Consider the following 16797-nt stretch of genomic DNA (forward strand, 5'->3'; position numbering starts at 1 on the left):
CAGTTATGGAACGTGGCTGATCAGGGATGTGAATCCAGGTCTCTGCAACAAATTCCAACATGTTAAATGCTACACCACCCTTTGCCAGCTCAATGTTGTGTGACTGCCAGCTGATCCAAATAAGTTGGGTATTATGCTGCATAGTTGGGTGGGTATATATATAGGTTGGACTCTGAGGGTGTGCTGATATAAGGGACATCATCATGAACTTCCCAGTTCAACATTTACCAGTACGGCACCTTCAGAAACCCTTTAGAACGCTAGATCCCAGACCATTTAGGGAAGGGATGGATGAACCTCAGAGTCAGGGGATGAATGTGGTGCTCCAGGCCTCTCTGTTGGGCCCATGGGACTCTCCCCAAGTGATACTCTCTGTCTATCCACACCCACTCTCCCCAGGCCACACTCCTCCTCAAGTGTTCTTGGCTAACACTGATGATGCCTCTCCCTTGCCTGGATGGAGGCCAAAAAGGTGTGTGTGTGTAGAAATGCCCTACTGTATTAAGGTAAAATTTGCATTCATTGCTCCACCCACTTTTGCTTCTGGTCCTGCCTACCACTGGCATGTGGCCCCTGGAAGGTTGCCTAGAAGGGAATGTGGCCCTCAGGCTGAAGCATGTTTCCCACTGCTGGTTTTGGACTTTAAAGATAAAACGCCTACATACCTTAAATTGGCTCTAGAAACAAACTGGCAAACAGTGCAAGCGGTGCAGTGGTGTTACATGATCTGATTGCTGTGCTCCTACCAGCATCCTGGTGGCTGCATCTCTACAGTGCGCACTCCATTCATATGGGGACACTTGTGCTCCCCATGCATTGAGTGTTTTCTCTACAACACACCCTAGTGGCTGCATATTGCAGGGGAAGACTGACAGCGTGTGAGCAAGTTGTTTTTAAGGGAAATTCATCTTCAAATACTCAGAGAAGTTTCCAAAGAACCCCATCATTCTCTTGGACACAGTTTGAAAACTACTGCAGTGCAGAAAATGAAGCACAGAAAAGTGTCTTCATATGATTTTACTAAAATGTGTTCTATATGTAGGGAACGTGTGTGTGTGCGTATGTGTATGTGTGTGTGTGTATTACAAACCATCATCCTGAATAAGCGGCACAGTAGATTGGCTATTCATACTGGTTATCCTTGATTTAGGGTGACCTGATGAAAACATGACAGCATATCTCTTTAATTCTTGTGCAGAATTTCAACAGGTGAAGGTTTGCTTAGTTCTTTTTGAGAAGCAACATATGTAAAATTCCTTCTTCTTGCCATGAGCACCATGTTTAGGCTACCATTTTTCCAGGTATACATGTTTATTTGCCTAGCTAACTGACTAGCTACTTGTGTGTTGCTATATACTTTTAATAATTACATTGCAGGATTTTTTTCAACGTTTGTTTACCTTTCTTTTTAAAGAAAGCAGCCTTTTCAATTCATTCCCAACCCTCCCTGAGGGTGCTGTTCATTCTCATGAGCAGGTCTGCAACAGCAGGCATTTCGACAGCAGTCGGTTGGTGTGACAATGAAATCTAACCAGACAGGACGTGTGATCCATCTGGGACTTGCTTTTTTGATCCATGAAAATGCAGATGTCACACTAACTGCTGCTAAAGCCTGCTGAAACCCAAGGGTACTCGGTGACCTGCACTCAGCAGTTTTGGCAAGTCAACACTTCACACACACCCCTTTCCCCCTCTTTCTTTGGCAGACCCTGTAGGGAAAATGTTAGCACCAAGCTGTGATAGCTTGTTTGGAAGAGCGTTGCAACCCTCAGATAGAAAAATGTAAGGGCAATGCTGCCACCTGGTGGCTTTGAGAGAATCTGCTGCTCTAGTCCTGAACTTGCTATAAATCAAAGATGGGAAACCTCAGGCTTGGGGGCCAAATGTGACCTTCCAGGTCTCTCTAGTTGGCTCTCCGAACTCTTCCTGGGCCCCACCCCCTCTCCAGCCACATCCTTTCTCTCCAGGACTCATTGCTCACTGGTCCTGCTTTGCAGTCTCCTTGGTGTTTTTGCCCGGCTGGAATGTGCCCTTGGACTCTGATAATATTTCTTGCTTGCTTGCTGAAGGATAGAGGGGGTGGGTGAGTGGGTGTGGAAACCAGCCTACTGCACAAAGGTCAAATTCACATCCTTTGCTCCACCCGCTTTCTCTCTGGCCCATCCATCACTGGCATGTGGTCCCCGGAAGGTTGCCCCAAAGCCAATGTGGCCCCCTAGATGAAAAAAAGTTTCCCATCCCTCTGTTAAATATTGCTCATTCATTGTAACCTCAGTACAAAAACAGATGTGATTATGGGGAGGAAAGGGGCAAGGGGTATTCAGTGCATGATAGCACCACTGCCTTTTTGGGGATACCCATTCCTACCACCACTGAACCCTCATCGAGAAATACACACAAGAGGTGCTCCTGAAGTTTGAGAGATACTACAGTTGTGATGTAAAGGTCCCTTTACCCCAGCTCTAGAAATATTAAACAGTAAGGAGCTCTTGTTTTAATTTCCCAAGGCCCAGAGGGCACAGCACTTAAGCTAAAGAGCATAAGAAAAGCCTGCTGGATCAGGCCAATGACCCATCTAGTCCAGCATTCTCTTCTCGCAGTGGCCAACCAAGTGCATGTGGAAAACGTGAAAGCAGGACATGAACGCAACCACACTCCCCTCAATGCAACAGACTTAACCAAGCTTTGTAAAATATTCTAAAACCTCAAGGAGGAGCTTTAGCAACCAGGCAGTCTTAGTACATGGGGGACATTTTAGTGAGAAATTCCTTTTTTAAAAAAAAAAATCAAGCCAAATGCCCAACTATAGAAAGAAGTTTATTTGGGGAAAGAAGAAAAAAGAGAAGGCTACAATCTCACACAGAGAACTAAACTGATTTTTAAAAAACTTACTTAGCTGGTTATGGTGTTTCCAGTTTGAGCAGAATCTTGGGCTATGGGCACACGAGTCACTTCAAAAGCAGCATGAATAGTTTTTATGACTGCATTTTGAAGTGACTCTGCCCTCTGCTGGCCACATCTCCCTTTCCCACTTCTGACTTCAGGACTGCCCACAGCAAAGTGTTGGGCCAACCACTGCCTAAGCCCACAGCAAAGTGTTTCTATTGGCCACACCTGGAAGACAAACGGGTTGATCTACCAATCAGTTGCGAAATCTGCCTGAAGTGGAATTAAAACAACACCCAAGCTGATTCGACCAGAGTATTACAGTAAAAAGGGATGGAGTCTGACTGGTGTGGTGTGCCCTCATTTTCAAAAAAGAAAGGTGGAGATGCCCTTGAACTGGCACAACAGTAAGTGTATCGCTACCCTTGGTTTCAGTGCTTGCAAAACAGAATTTCTGAGAGAGAGCATCTTTGGATTGGAAGATTCCAGGAGGCCAAAGACTGACAGTAAAGTATCACTCATTTATGGGAGTCTGACACCAGTAAAACAACAACAACAACAACCCAAAAAAGCCTCTTCACAGAGACGGAGAGTAATTTGGTTCAACTGTAAGCTACTAGCTCTGATGTCAGTAGTTTTGCAACCAATCAGAAATTAATTTTTAGTGCAATACTAACTATGTCTTTTCAGGAGTAAGTCCCATTGAATTCAATGGGGCTTACTCCAAGTACGTGGTATAAGGATTTTAGCCTTGGAAACTTTCTCTTTAATTGAGTCTGCACTTACATGTCAGAAGTGCTATGCAGCTTTGACTAGCTATTGCATTGTAATTAAAGAAATCAACTTGATGTTAACTGGGCATAATAAAAGATAGGATCTCTGTCTGTTGCAAACCTGCAGAGAAGTGGTCTTATCAGAGACACTCTCGGGAGAACTGCTGATCTATATCAGAATGTATGGTTTTTCTATAGAAATTGTAGAAATACCTAGCAATTATTAACATCTGATAATTACTTGTACCTTGTAACAATTAATTTGTAATAATAAGCAGTAGCTTATTTGTATGTTACAAAGTACTTATTTGTAATAGTTCCACACAGTAGCTGGGCGTTCACTAATGTTTCAATATAGTGGTCCACCATTTATGGTGCTCCAAGGGGTGACATTCCACCATCTTAAAACATCTTGGTGCACAGAAGAAGAGAATTTTGACAAATAATGATAGTCCTTTTTCTTCTGTACTCAGAGAAATTGTATCTCAGGAGTGGGGGAATCTTTTGGCCCAGCAGGCAAGATGCTTATCTCCCCACACCTCTGTGGGCTACCTTTGACAGTTGGGTGGCCTTGGACAGCTCCTTGAAAGTTCGGACTAAAACCCAAGGCAGATTCCATTACTGACATGGAGCCACCAGCTGCCCCTGCTGGCATAACAGATCCCAGCAATATTTCACTCTCTGCTCACCAGCTGATGAGCAGAGGAATGTGCTGGCGTAGCAGCACCCAGCAGCAGTGAACCCTCCACTCGCCGGCTGATGAGTGCAGGGTTCAATCCTGCTGGCTGCAGGGGTGTGCTTTGCAAAGGCATTCCCTGCAGGGAACATGCTGACCAAGTAGCACTCAGCAGGATTGAACCTCTCCCCACTCTTCTCAGGGTTGAACCCTCGCCCAGTGATCTCAGCTGATCAGCGGGTGGGCATAGTTTGTGGAAACCAAGTGAAGTTCCCCAGCCCAGCTGTATCTGTTGAAAATCTCCCTTCTGTTCCATTTTTAAAGCCCAGAAACCTTCATCCATAGTACCTTCAGCTCTTAGGGGAGGGAACAGTCTTCTTTCTCCAGCAGTTATGATGCTCAAGTTCCAAACCAGAAACAAGGAACAACTGTTAGAGGGCAGATTCAAACTCTTATTGGCGGGAATCTGTGGGGCTCCCAATAGGCTCATAGCCTGAAGGCATTGCACTGAGGCCTGTGCCAGCCTGGAACTGGTGCAGTGATTGGGTTCAGATTGGGCCCAATGCCATTGAGTGATCAAGATCAATTTAATCCCGGGCTGACTCAGCCCTGCCCTGCCCCTGGAATGCCCCTTTGTGGGGTGTTCTGTGGGCTGTTGCCAGCGAGGATCCTACCAGTTGCACTCCCACCCACTCACACATTTGGCAGTGGAACAGGGAGCTCCGCACTGGCAGAGTGACACTGACATCACTCCACAGGCAGAGGCCAACTGTGCTGGGTGGAGGGACGCTCCAACCCAACCCAACTCCCCCACCCCAGCCTAGCACAGTGGTGTTTGGATTGCAGCCTGATTGTATGAACTGGCACCTTTTTGTGTTGTTGTGGTGGCTCTTTTTCAAAAAGATTACAAAGGAAGTAATAGTTATAATAGTCAAACATTCTAAGAACCTCAAAAATAACAGGGACAACAATTGTTCATTCTCATCTACTAAAGAAAGGGAAACCAACACTCATTTTGATGACTGGGAGATTTTGGTTAAAGAAATTACTAACCACAAGGGATGTTCATCATTTTTATTTATTATTACATTTATATCCCACCCTTCCTCCAAAGAACACAAGGTGGCATACAAATATGATTCTATCCTCACAACAACCCTGTGAGGTAGGTTAGGGTGAGAGACAGTGATTTGCCCAAGATCACCCAGTGAAGCTTCATGACCAAGTGGGGATTTGAACCCTGGTCTCCCAGGTTCCAATCTGACCCTTTAACCACTACACCACAGTGGCTTCACCAATAAGGTGGCCCGTGGCAGAAATGAAATCTGTTTTCAAGGAGGATAAGGACAGGACTGCACGTGACAATTATTTTATTTATTTAATTATTTAAAATATTTCTGTCCCTCCCTTCTACCCCTACGATAGGGCACTCAGGGTGATTCACAATAAAATCATACACAGTTAAAAAAACACATTAAAATAGGTAAAACTACATAAAATCTACAGGGGTGATATTAAAAGGGACTGAAGAGGTCAAACTAAAGGGGATGGGGTAAAATCAGTCCTGCTGCCACCACCAATGGCAGTCAATGATGTGGACAATGGATGGGGAAATGTACAATATAATGGCATCAAGTGCCTGGCTTGTGGATGTAGGTCTGTGACTCCTGCTGTGGGTGTGAGAGGGTTCAGGCATGAGTCCCAGACAAGAGGGCTTCAAAAAAAGAAAGTGGGAAAGGGACCATAGCTTAGTCATAGACCCAGAAGGTGAGAGGTTCCGTCTCCGGCATCTTCAAAGGGGTCAGGTAACAGGTGATATGAAAGACGTGGAGAGACCCTGCCAGTCAGAGCAGACGATACTGTGCTAATTCCACAAACAGCCTGTTAGAAGGCATTTTCCTGTGCTCCTATTGCAGCCCAGAGAAAGAGACCCTACCCCATAACAGGGGAGAGGGGAAGAACTTGACATGGGGATGGCACTTCCAGCGATAGCCCCATGCCACACAAAATGTGCATTTCTGCCCGAGAGGCCTGGACCACTGACTGCCAGGGATGCAACATGGCTGGGATGAGACACAAGAAATCTTCCAAGTTTATAATTCTCTGACAGCATGACAAATTTCTCTCTGCATGTGTATGTGTTGTGTCAGGCTGACATTTTATTTATAGTGTAGACACACACACACACACACACAAATGTTTATCCTGTTAGGTCATTTGTATTATGCTGAAAATTTCCCCTTGCATCTGAATGTATTTAAAGCTTAAAAGAAGATGGCAACATTCCAGGAGCAACCACTAAGAAGTGAAGATGTGAAGATGATCAATAGGAAACATTACATTGGCTCTTTGAGTCCAAACAGCTGACAAAGGCTTCCATAAAAGAAACTTTGCAAAGAAGCTTTCCTAGAGTTGGTTAATGAGTTTTCCAAGGAAACATCCAAGTTTCTTTTTATCATACTATCAGGTTTCTTTTATCTAAAGCAGGCCATTCCATTCCTGGCCCATCAGTGGAAACGTAATCCTTTGAATTATACGTATTTTTTTTTTAAAGAAATCAAATTGTTAGGAATATAAAATATATCCCAGATAAATGTAGGCTGACCAAAAACATGAATAATTTAAAATCAACTAGATTTGGAATCCAGCGACTAGATGCACTACCATATTTTTATATGCTGACATAATGAATGAACCGACCTTTTTCTCATCTGTTTGCTGTAGCCCAGAACTTATCTCCTGACCTTTATTCTAGGCCAAAATCACAACCATTGTTTATATGAGACCTCTAAAGAATACCACAGAGACAAAAGCTGAAAACAACAGAACTAACAAGGCTGAACTTAGGACCAAGTTACCTAAGAGACCATCTCGCCCCATATAGCCCTGCTTGGCAGCTGCGCTCCTCAAATGGGGCACTGCTGAGAGTTCTGCATGCTCCAGAAGTACACTTCATTTGTACTAGGGAGCAGGCTTTTAGTGCTGCATCTCCAGCCCTCTGGAATTGGTTACCAGCTGAAATTAGACAGGTGCCCAGCATCAAGATGTTTAGGTACCTACTGGTGTCATTATTGTTTAAGAAGGCTTTCCCAGAAGTGTAACTGTCATTTCTGAAATATTAACTATACATCTGTAGATAAGGTTTTATTGTTTGTAGGAAGGGTTTTGTTTTCAGAATTTATATTATTTGTATTTTATCTTATTTTTATCCTGTTGTACACTACTTTGATGGCTTCAGGCGATGAAGCGGTTTATAAATGTGTAAAAAAAAAATTTAAACCCTAGAGGATGTTTAGTGTAATACTTGGGTGGGGGTAGGGAGCAATGAAGGTCACAATCCTAATCCTATGTGCACTGAATTCAATGGGACATTTCTGAATAATCATACTTAGGATCACACTGCTATGGTGCTTCCAGACGGGCGATATCTCACAAATGGGTCATTCAGATTGTGCACAACTGGCACATGATTTACATCCTATGCTTTTCATAGCTATACCACTGTTTCCCATCCACACTAGTGGGCAGTTCTTGATGGAATGTTTCCATGCCCTGCCCCTCAGTAGCTATTCCCCCACCTTCCACTACTTTTTCCTACTCTGGGCAACTGTGATGTTCCTGTATGTGAATGTAATGAAAATATGGTAAGTGCAGGTTTATTATAGGAAATATGGTAAGTGGAGTGAGTGAGAAGGGGGAGTAGATGGATTGTAGAATGCTGGATGATGATTGGCTGTGTGTTTGAATGGCTGAAGGTATAAATGAGAGGATGACAGTTGAGTCGTGGTGGTGGGTTGGACAGGGTGGTTGTGGACAGGGAGGTTGATGTTGAGAGTAAGAGGTGGCTGTTGAGATATTGGATTGGGAGTTCTGAGGCAAATAGTAGGAATTAGGAACATAAGAGAAACATATATGAAACCATATGCTTGTCAATGAAATCTATATCTTGTTATTCTTAGTGTTATCAATAAATATTTTCTTGGTTTACTTAAAGCCTGATTCCTCAGCTGGGGGGGCACAGACCAGGGGGGAGGCAGAGTAACCAAGGCTAAAGAAGAAATAGTATCAAATGGTGGCAGCAGTGAAGGAAGAGATATTGTATCAACATCCAGTACCATAGAGCAACCCAGAGCTGTGAGCTTCATAGGCAAGAGGCTTCAGGGGGGTTGGGAATTACCTATACACACAGACACAAGGTATCAAAATAACCAGGAAGAGACTAAGGCACAGTCTAGAGGTTATATTGGATACACAGAGTGTTGGGTAGTGTGGCCTAGCAGGGGGATCTTTTGAGATCTGTGCTAGAGCGGAGAGAGGTAAAAATAAACACAACGATTCTGACTGCTGGTAGCCACAAGTGAGAGTGACACAGGTGGTGCCAGGGAAGGACGTCACATGTGGTGGCTATAGCGGTGGGATACAAACAACAGAGAGTCCCTAAAAGTGGTGTGGTTAAAAGGAATAACAGATAAGATTACCTGAGAGTGACTGACAAAGAGTGCGTGAGCTCCAAAAAACATGGCTGAATATATGAAAATGACAAGAGAGGAGCTGGTGGATAAATGCATAACATTCCATTTACCTCACGAGCGTAAAGGGGTAGATGAATTGCGGGTAGCATTGATAACATTCACATCAATCCAACACAAAGAACCTGTCAGAGAAGAGACCCTAGAAGGGTACTCAAGTAATCCTGCTTATATAGAGTATTTAAGAGAGAAGTTAAAGTTGGAGGCTGAAAGATTGAGAATGGAGGCTGGGGAAAAAGATAAGGATAGAGAGATTTCAATCGTGAAAGTGAAAATGGAGGCTGAAAGAGTGAGAATGGATGCTGAGATACAAGTGGAAAGGTTAAAATTAGAAAGAGAGAAGTTTCATTCTGATGAAACAAGAAAAGGGAAAGATGGATCAAAAATAAAAGTCACTCCAAAAGACTTTGCTGTATATGAGCCTGGACAAGACCCACAAATTTACCTCAACACATTTGAAAAGGCAGCTCAGATGTGGGGGCTACCGGAAGATAAATATATGCAATATTTATCCAATCTAATCAAAGGGGAATTGGCAGAGATATACCAATATTTCCCCTCAGACAGGCCAGTAACATATGCCAAATTTAAAGAGGCTGTGTTCAAACGATTCAGACTGGGACCTGACTACTTTAGGAAGTTATTTAGAAACTGCCAGATCCAAACAGGGTCTTTTGTAGAATTGGGAGCAAAATTGATGGACATATTTGGAAAGTGGATGGGGAGTGCAAAGGCTCAGTCAGTGGAAGAGGTGAAAAGCCTCATGATACTGGACCAACTATACCATCAGTTACCACCAGAAATAAGGCTCCTGGTTAAAGACCGTTCCCCTAAGTCGGTGCAGGAGGCAGCAGAGTTGGCAGATCACTTTGCCTCAAATAGAACTGGCTGGGTGGGAAAAACATCAAGAGAGTTTAAACCCAGACCAAGTAATAATGGCAGAAGGGATGTGGTACCACAGCGAGTGAGCCCTCCAATAAAATCAAAAGGGCACAGGACACCTCAGAGTGGGTCTGTGTACCCCAAAATGGAGGAAAAACTATGCTATAAATGTGGTAGGCCAGGACATCTCCGCTTCTAATGTGAAGTCGCCAACCCTATTGGTAATCCTGCTCAGGGAAGAGCAGTGAAAACAGAACCAAGAGAGGGAGAAACAAAAAAAGTTCAGTTCTGTCAGATAAACTGGACAAATGATTCAAGTTTGAGAGAGGAAGTGAGTGTGCAAGGGGCAAAATATTGGGCTTTGCTGGATTCTGGTGCCGCTCAGACTTTACTGAGGCCAGATGTGGTCAAATCTGAGGAAATTTTACCTCAGGAAAAGGTGATAATCCAAGGAGTGAGGGGTGAACCAGAAAGCATTCCAATGGCCCTTATAAAATTAAAATGGAGAGGAAAGGAGGAGACCTGTAAAGTGGGTATCAATGCCCAGCAACAAGAACCAGTGATACTGGGAAGAGATGTTATGGGAGCACAAGGAAAAATATATGTTGTGACCCGAAATCAACTGAGCAATGGAACTGAAGCCATTTTAGCTGGCTGTGAGCAAAACAGGGTGGAATCTGTGGCTGAGCCTGAGGTCGCCATAGCAACCCCTAGTGAGCCTGATATGAGTGAGACATTGTTTCAAATGGTTTCTATGGCTGAGGCACAACAGTTCAGAAAAGAGCTGGAGAATGATGAAAGTTTAAAACAAATAAAGGAACAAGCCCTTCCACAAAGAATCCCCTTTACGGAAATCTGAGGGATCAAATAGTGTGTGAGAATGGGGTACTGTACAGACTGTGGTTGCCTGCTGAGAGAGAGAACTGCTGTGAACCAGTGAAACAGTTGTTAGTGCCTAGCACATATAGGCCTAGATTGCTGGATATGGCACATGATGTTCCTTGCTCAGGGCACCTTGGAATAAAAAAGACGAAGAAAAGGCTGACAACACATTATTATTGGCCGAACATTTCCAAGGATGTAAAACAGTAGTTCCTCTTGTCTCATTTGTCAAAAAGTGGGAAAAAGTGGGGTAAAAACAAAAGCACCCTTGAAATCCCTTCCCATAATAGGACAGCCATTCTATAGAGTGGGAATAGATTTGGTGGGTCCTTTCTCAAAACCTATGAGACATGGCAGGAAATATATACTAGTAGTGGTGGATTTTGCCACTAGATACCCTGATGCTGAAGCCCTAAGATCGGTGGAAACCCCTGTAGTGGCAGAGGCTCTGCTAAAAATCTTCATGAGGTTGGGATTTCCTCACAAAGTGTTAACCGATCAAGGCAGTGTCTTTATGGGCGAGGTGATGCAGTGTATGTGGAAGTGCTGTGGGTTAAAACACTTAAAAACGACCACATATCGACCAGCAACTAATGGGTTAACTGAGAGATTCAACTGTGTGTTGAAGGGAATGATAAAAAGTTATGTGCAGGATCACCCACAAGATTGGAATGAATGCTTGGGGTGTTTCCTATTTGCCTATAGGGAAGTCCCACAGGAGTCAACTGGGTTCTTGCCCTTCGAGTTGATGTTTGCCAGGAAAGTGAGGGGACCATTAGAGCTATTACGTAACTCGTGGGAAGGGTCCCTAGAGGAATATAAAACATCAGTGGTGGATTACATAATAGAATTCCGCAGTAAGTTAGAAGCAATGATGGAAACAGCACAAAAGAATCTAAGCCAAGCTCAGAAAAAACAGAGTTATTGGTACAATAAAACTACGAGAGAACGTGTGTATGAGGTGGGGGATATGGTCATGGCATTCACCCCCAGGAAACATGATAAGTTGCAAGCCAGCTGGGAGGGACCCTATGTTATTAGGAAAAAACTTGTCACCTTGACCTATGTAATCACTGCAGACAAATTAAAAAAACATAAGGTGGTGCATGTGAACATGCTGAAACCGTATCACACCAGGGATGCCAAGGTTTTACAGGTTACCTTGTTCCCTGAAGGGAGTGGTCGCGAATTACCAGACTTGGTACAGGAGAGCAAAGCAGAAGGAGGGGTAAATCAGTTGGAATGGTCGGAGGAGGTGGAGGAGGAAGGAACATTTTTTGAGTTTTGAAAGGATTTGGGGAAATAGCAACCCCATTACATGATTTGACAAAGAAAAAGTGTGCTGAGCATGTGCTATGGACTGGAATGTGTCAAAAGGCTTTTGACCCATTAAAACAAGCATTGTGTCAAAGCCCTGTGTTAGTAGTGCCAGATTTTGAGCAGCCTTTTATCGTGGCCACGGATGCATCAGATTTAGCTCTTGGAGTCGTTTTAATGCAGGACAGAGAAGGCACCAGGCATCCTATAGCATATTTAAGTCGCAAACTGACATCAAGAGAGAAAAACTATTCATCTGTGCAAAAGGAATGTCTAGCAGTCGTGTGGGGCTTGAGCAAGCTGCATCCATACATGTGGGGACAAAGATGCACAGTCGTGACTGATCATTGCGCGTTGCTGTGGCTGGATACCCTGTGAAACAATAATACCATGCTGCAGAGGTGGTCCTGGGTGTTGCAGGAATACCAGGTGGACTTCATTTTCATAAAGGAAAGGACAATGTGTTGGTGGATGGACTTTCGAGGCAGGTGGCCATGACCGCAGTCACATGACCCAGACATGGGACTGAAAGGACACTCTACCCCTGAGTGACTCACTAGTGTAATTAACGTGTCTTATTAGTCCTGGATACAGGAGTAATACTATGCTTTTATTTTAAGGGGGGGAAATGTGATGTTCCTGTATGTGAATGTAATGAAAATATGGTAAGTGCAGGTTTATTATAGGAAATATGGTAAGTGGAGTGAGTGAGAAGGGGGAGTAGATGGACTGTAGAATGCTGGATGATGATTGGCTGTGTGTTTGAATGGCTGAAGGTATAAATGAGAGGATGACAGTTGAGTCGTGTTGGTGGGTTGGACAGGGTGGTTGTGGACAGGGAGGTTGATGTTGAGAGTAAGAGGTGGCTGTTGAGATATTGGATTGGGAGTTCTGAGGCAAATAGTAGGAATTAGGAACATAAGAGAAACATATATACAAGTTAACTTTCAAGAGGTACCAAGAGCTTTCGAACCAGCTTTCAGATGAAAGAGAGTTAAGGCATTGCACAATTTTCAAAGAAAACATCCCCCTGAAATGCTGCCAAGTAAATAATGGAAGTAGATGAAGCAATACAACCACCTGGTTGTCAGAAGTGCAAGAGCATTTCCTCTTCCAGGCGAAGCCCGAGTGCCACTTCTCCGCCTCCTCCACCAACGGGACGCTGCAGCGCATCCACTACCTGCAGAGGTACTTCTGGGACTGGCAGGAGCTCCTCTACTTCGACAGCGACCAAGGGAGGTTCGTGGCCATGGCCGAGCTGGGGAAGCGTCAAGCCGAATACTGGAACAAGGACAAGGCCTTCATGCGCGACAGGAGGGCCGCCGTGGAGAGCTTCTGCCGGCCCAACTACGGTATCCTCGAGGGCTTCTCCTCCCGCAGGAAGACGAAAATCAAGAATTAACAAGATGGCGACTGACTAAGACGCCTAGCCAGGAGCTCCGCTTGCTGACAAATAACAATGGATAATTGTTCAGTAAATACTGGAAAATATTGATGAAGAACTTACCTTGTTGCTGGAGATGGTCTGCGGTTGCGGGTGAGGTGCCCCCTGTGTCGGTTTGGGCCGGTTTGGGCCAGTTTGGACTGTGTGGAGCATGAGCCTCGCTGCCTGGGCTGCAGCGTGATTTCTCCATTTGGGGTTTTCCGCTGGCTGTTCCATCTGCCCCGCTCCGGCCGCTCCAGCCACTAGTGGATGACATGGTTCCGGGGACCGCTTTGGGGGCCAGCCGAGAGGCACCTCCCGCCCGGTTTTGGATTGTATGGTCGTCTATTGCCTCCATTTGGTGTTGCGTGGAGTCGAGAAGTCGAGGAGTACCAACTGGGGGATGTTCCACGCCTGCGGGGGGGGGTCGCTGGACGGACAAAGGACCTTTTGTTTCTGCTTCTCGTCCTGTCTCCTGCCCTCCGTTTTTCGTTTGTCCCCTGCAATTATTGATGACTCGAAGTTCGAAACGAGAGTTCCATCTTTTTCGGGGTGGATTTTCAACGGTGTTTCCGGCCAGCGGGGACTGGACTTGCGAGCTGTGAGCTGCTGTGAGCTGTGGGCAGGAATTCCAATTTGGTGCTTGTTTGGGGATGGATACTGGAGGGGCTACTCTCGATGAAGTAAGAAACAGCTGAGGCGACACTGGTTGATACATCTTTCCACCTTTCCATCACCAAGGGCTTTGTTAGTCATGGACTGGTTTTTAGCTGTTCTTTTGTGTGTGTTGGATTGTGGGTGTGTTTGCTTTGAGTGTGTGTGTGATATCTGGTGTATGCTATAAGTGTGTGTGGTGACGTTTTACACTATGTGCCTGGGAGAGAGGAATCAAAGTCAGGAAGAATTTGTGGGGGCCCCAATAGGCGTAGTGACGGGTAGAGGGAGATATCACGTTGTGTGGAAGACTGGCCAGGTGAGGGGAACTCGGCCCAGGCAGTTGATGGCTGTGCCGTGTTCCGGTCTTCCACACATTCACAGGTATGCGGGATGTCCTATCAGCCAGCTCTCGGATCTCCGGATGCTGCTTCTTAATGCCAGATCGGTACACAATAAGATCTCCCTCATCCACGATTTAATTGTGGATGAGGCAGCTGATCTGGCATGCATAACTGAGACCTGGGTGGGTGAGCAGGGAGGAGTTGGATTCTCCCAGCTGTGCCCACCAGGATACTCAGTTCAGCATCACGGTAGATCTGAGGGCCGGGGAGGGGGGGTTGCTGTGGTCTATAGGAGTTCTATCCCTCTCTTCAGGCACCATGTCCATGTAATTACTGGCCTTGAGTGTTTGCACCTTGAGTTGGGCCAGAGGGACAGATTGGGGATTCTGTTGGTGTACCACCCACCCCGCTGCCTAACGGACTCCCTGACTGAGCTGATGGAGGTGGTCTCGGAGGTTTTGTTGAGATCCCCTAGACTACTAGTACTGGGCGATGTCAACATTCATGCCGAGGCCATCTTATCTGGGGCAGCTCAGGACTTCATGGTCTCCATGACAACCATGGGGCTGTCCCAATATACCACCGGCCCAACCCATGTGGCAGGACACACTCTGGACCTGATTTTCGCAACTGGACATGGTGATAGTGATCTGTATATAGGGAGCCTTACATCAGCTCCTTTGTCATGGACAGATCACTGCTTGTTGAAGTTTAGACTCACGACGACTTTCCCCCTCTGCAAGGGTGGGGGACCTATTAAGATGGTCCACCCCCAGAGGCTGCTGGATCCTGATGGTTTTCAAAAGGCTCTGGGGAGTTTTCTAGCTGATAAGGTTGGCGCTCCTGTCAACACCCTGGTTGATCTGTGGAATACGGAAATGACCCGGGCAGCTGACATGATCGCTCCTGTGCGCCCTCTCCTTTGTAGAGCTCACACGGCTCCATGGTATACTCCGGAGCTCAGGGCGATGAAACAACATAGGAGAAGGCTTGAGTGCAGATGGAGACGGACTCCTGATGAATGCAACTTTGCACTGGTGAGTGCCTATAATAAGACATATTTTGGGGCAGTGCAGGCAGCAAAGAAACAACATTTCATTGCCTCTATTCAATCTTCTATCTGCCGTCCGGCGGAGCTCTTTCGAACCGTCAAGGGGCTATTACACTCTGGCCCTAGGGACGCGATTGAATTTTCTAAAGCACGCTGTGACGAATTTGCTAGGCGCTTCCAGGACAAAATTTCTTGCATCCGTCAGGACTTAGATTCCAATATTATAGCAGTTGAATCAAATGAGGTCTCCGGAGCACAGTCTAGTCATGTTTTTTTGGATGAGTTTCAATCGGTACAGCTTGAGGACGTTGACAAGGTGCTTGGACAGGTGCATGCAACCACTTCTGTGTTAGGTCCTTGCCCCTCTTGGCTAATAAAAGCTAGCAGGGATGGCACTGCCGGCTGGGCTAGGGAACTGATTAATGCTTCATTATATGAGAGAGTGGTCCCGAACTGCCTTAAGGCGGCGGTAGTGAGACCACTTCTGAAGAAATCTTCCCTGGACCCTGAAAATCTTAGTAACTACAGGCCGGTAGCAAATATTCCATTCCTGGGCAAGGTTCTGGAAAGGGTGGTTGCATCCCAGCTCCAGGCACTCTTGGATGAGACCGATTATCTGGATCCATTTCAATTGGGTTTCAGGCCCGGTTTTGGCACGGAGACGGCCTTGGTCACCCTGTATGACGACTTGTGTCGGGAGAAAGACAGAGGGAGTGTAACCCTGTTGATTCTCCTCGACCTCTCAGCGGCTTTTGATACCATCGACCATGGTATCCTTCTGGGGAGGCTTGAGGATTTGGGAGTTGGAGGTACTGCTTGGCAGTGGTTCCGCTCCTATCTGGCAGGTCGTCTCCAGAAAGTAGTGCTTGGGGAGCACTACTCGACGCCCTGGGCTCTCCAATATGGAGTTCCGCAGGGATCAGTTCTGTCCCCCATGCTCTTTAACATCTATATGAACCCGCTGGGTGCTGTCATTAGGAGTTTTGGAATGCGTTTTCATCGGTATGCTGATACGCAGCTCTACTTCTCCTTTTCATCTTCCTCAGGTGAGGCCGTCAAGGTGCTAAACCGATGCCTGGCCGCGATAATGGACTGGATGAGAGCGAACAAATTGAAGCTCAATCCAGACAAGACTGAGATGCTGTTAGTAAATGGATCCCCTGACCAGATGATGGATGCTCGACCTGCTCTGGATGGGGTTACACTCCCCCTGAAGGAGCAAGTGCACAGCTTGGGAGTCCTTTTGGACCCGTCCTTGTCACTTGAGGCGCAGGTGGCCTTGGTGGCACGGAGTGCTTTTTACCAACTTAGACTGGTGGCCCAGCTATGCCCATATCTGGACAGGGAACATCTTGCTTCAGTCGTTCATGCTCTTGTAAC

The 16797-nt window shown here is 45.8% G+C and overlaps 1 protein-coding gene across 1 annotated transcript in view; it reads left to right on the plus strand.

The window, feature by feature from the left end:
- The window catches only part of LOC133363360 (H-2 class II histocompatibility antigen, E-D beta chain-like), a 31047-nt gene extending 17700 nt beyond the window's left edge, over positions 1-13347 (plus strand). Inside the window, exons 2-3 of the mRNA XM_061582762.1 lie at positions 11334-11391; positions 13037-13347. Of these exons, the coding sequence (XP_061438746.1) occupies positions 11334-11391; positions 13037-13347 (369 nt within the window). The remainder of the gene's footprint in view (positions 1-11333; positions 11392-13036) is intronic.
- The last annotated feature ends 3450 nt before the right edge of the window (positions 13348-16797 follow it).

This window comes from Rhineura floridana, chromosome 8, assembly GCF_030035675.1.
Source record: "Rhineura floridana isolate rRhiFlo1 chromosome 8, rRhiFlo1.hap2, whole genome shotgun sequence".
NCBI lineage: Eukaryota > Metazoa > Chordata > Lepidosauria > Squamata > Rhineuridae > Rhineura > Rhineura floridana.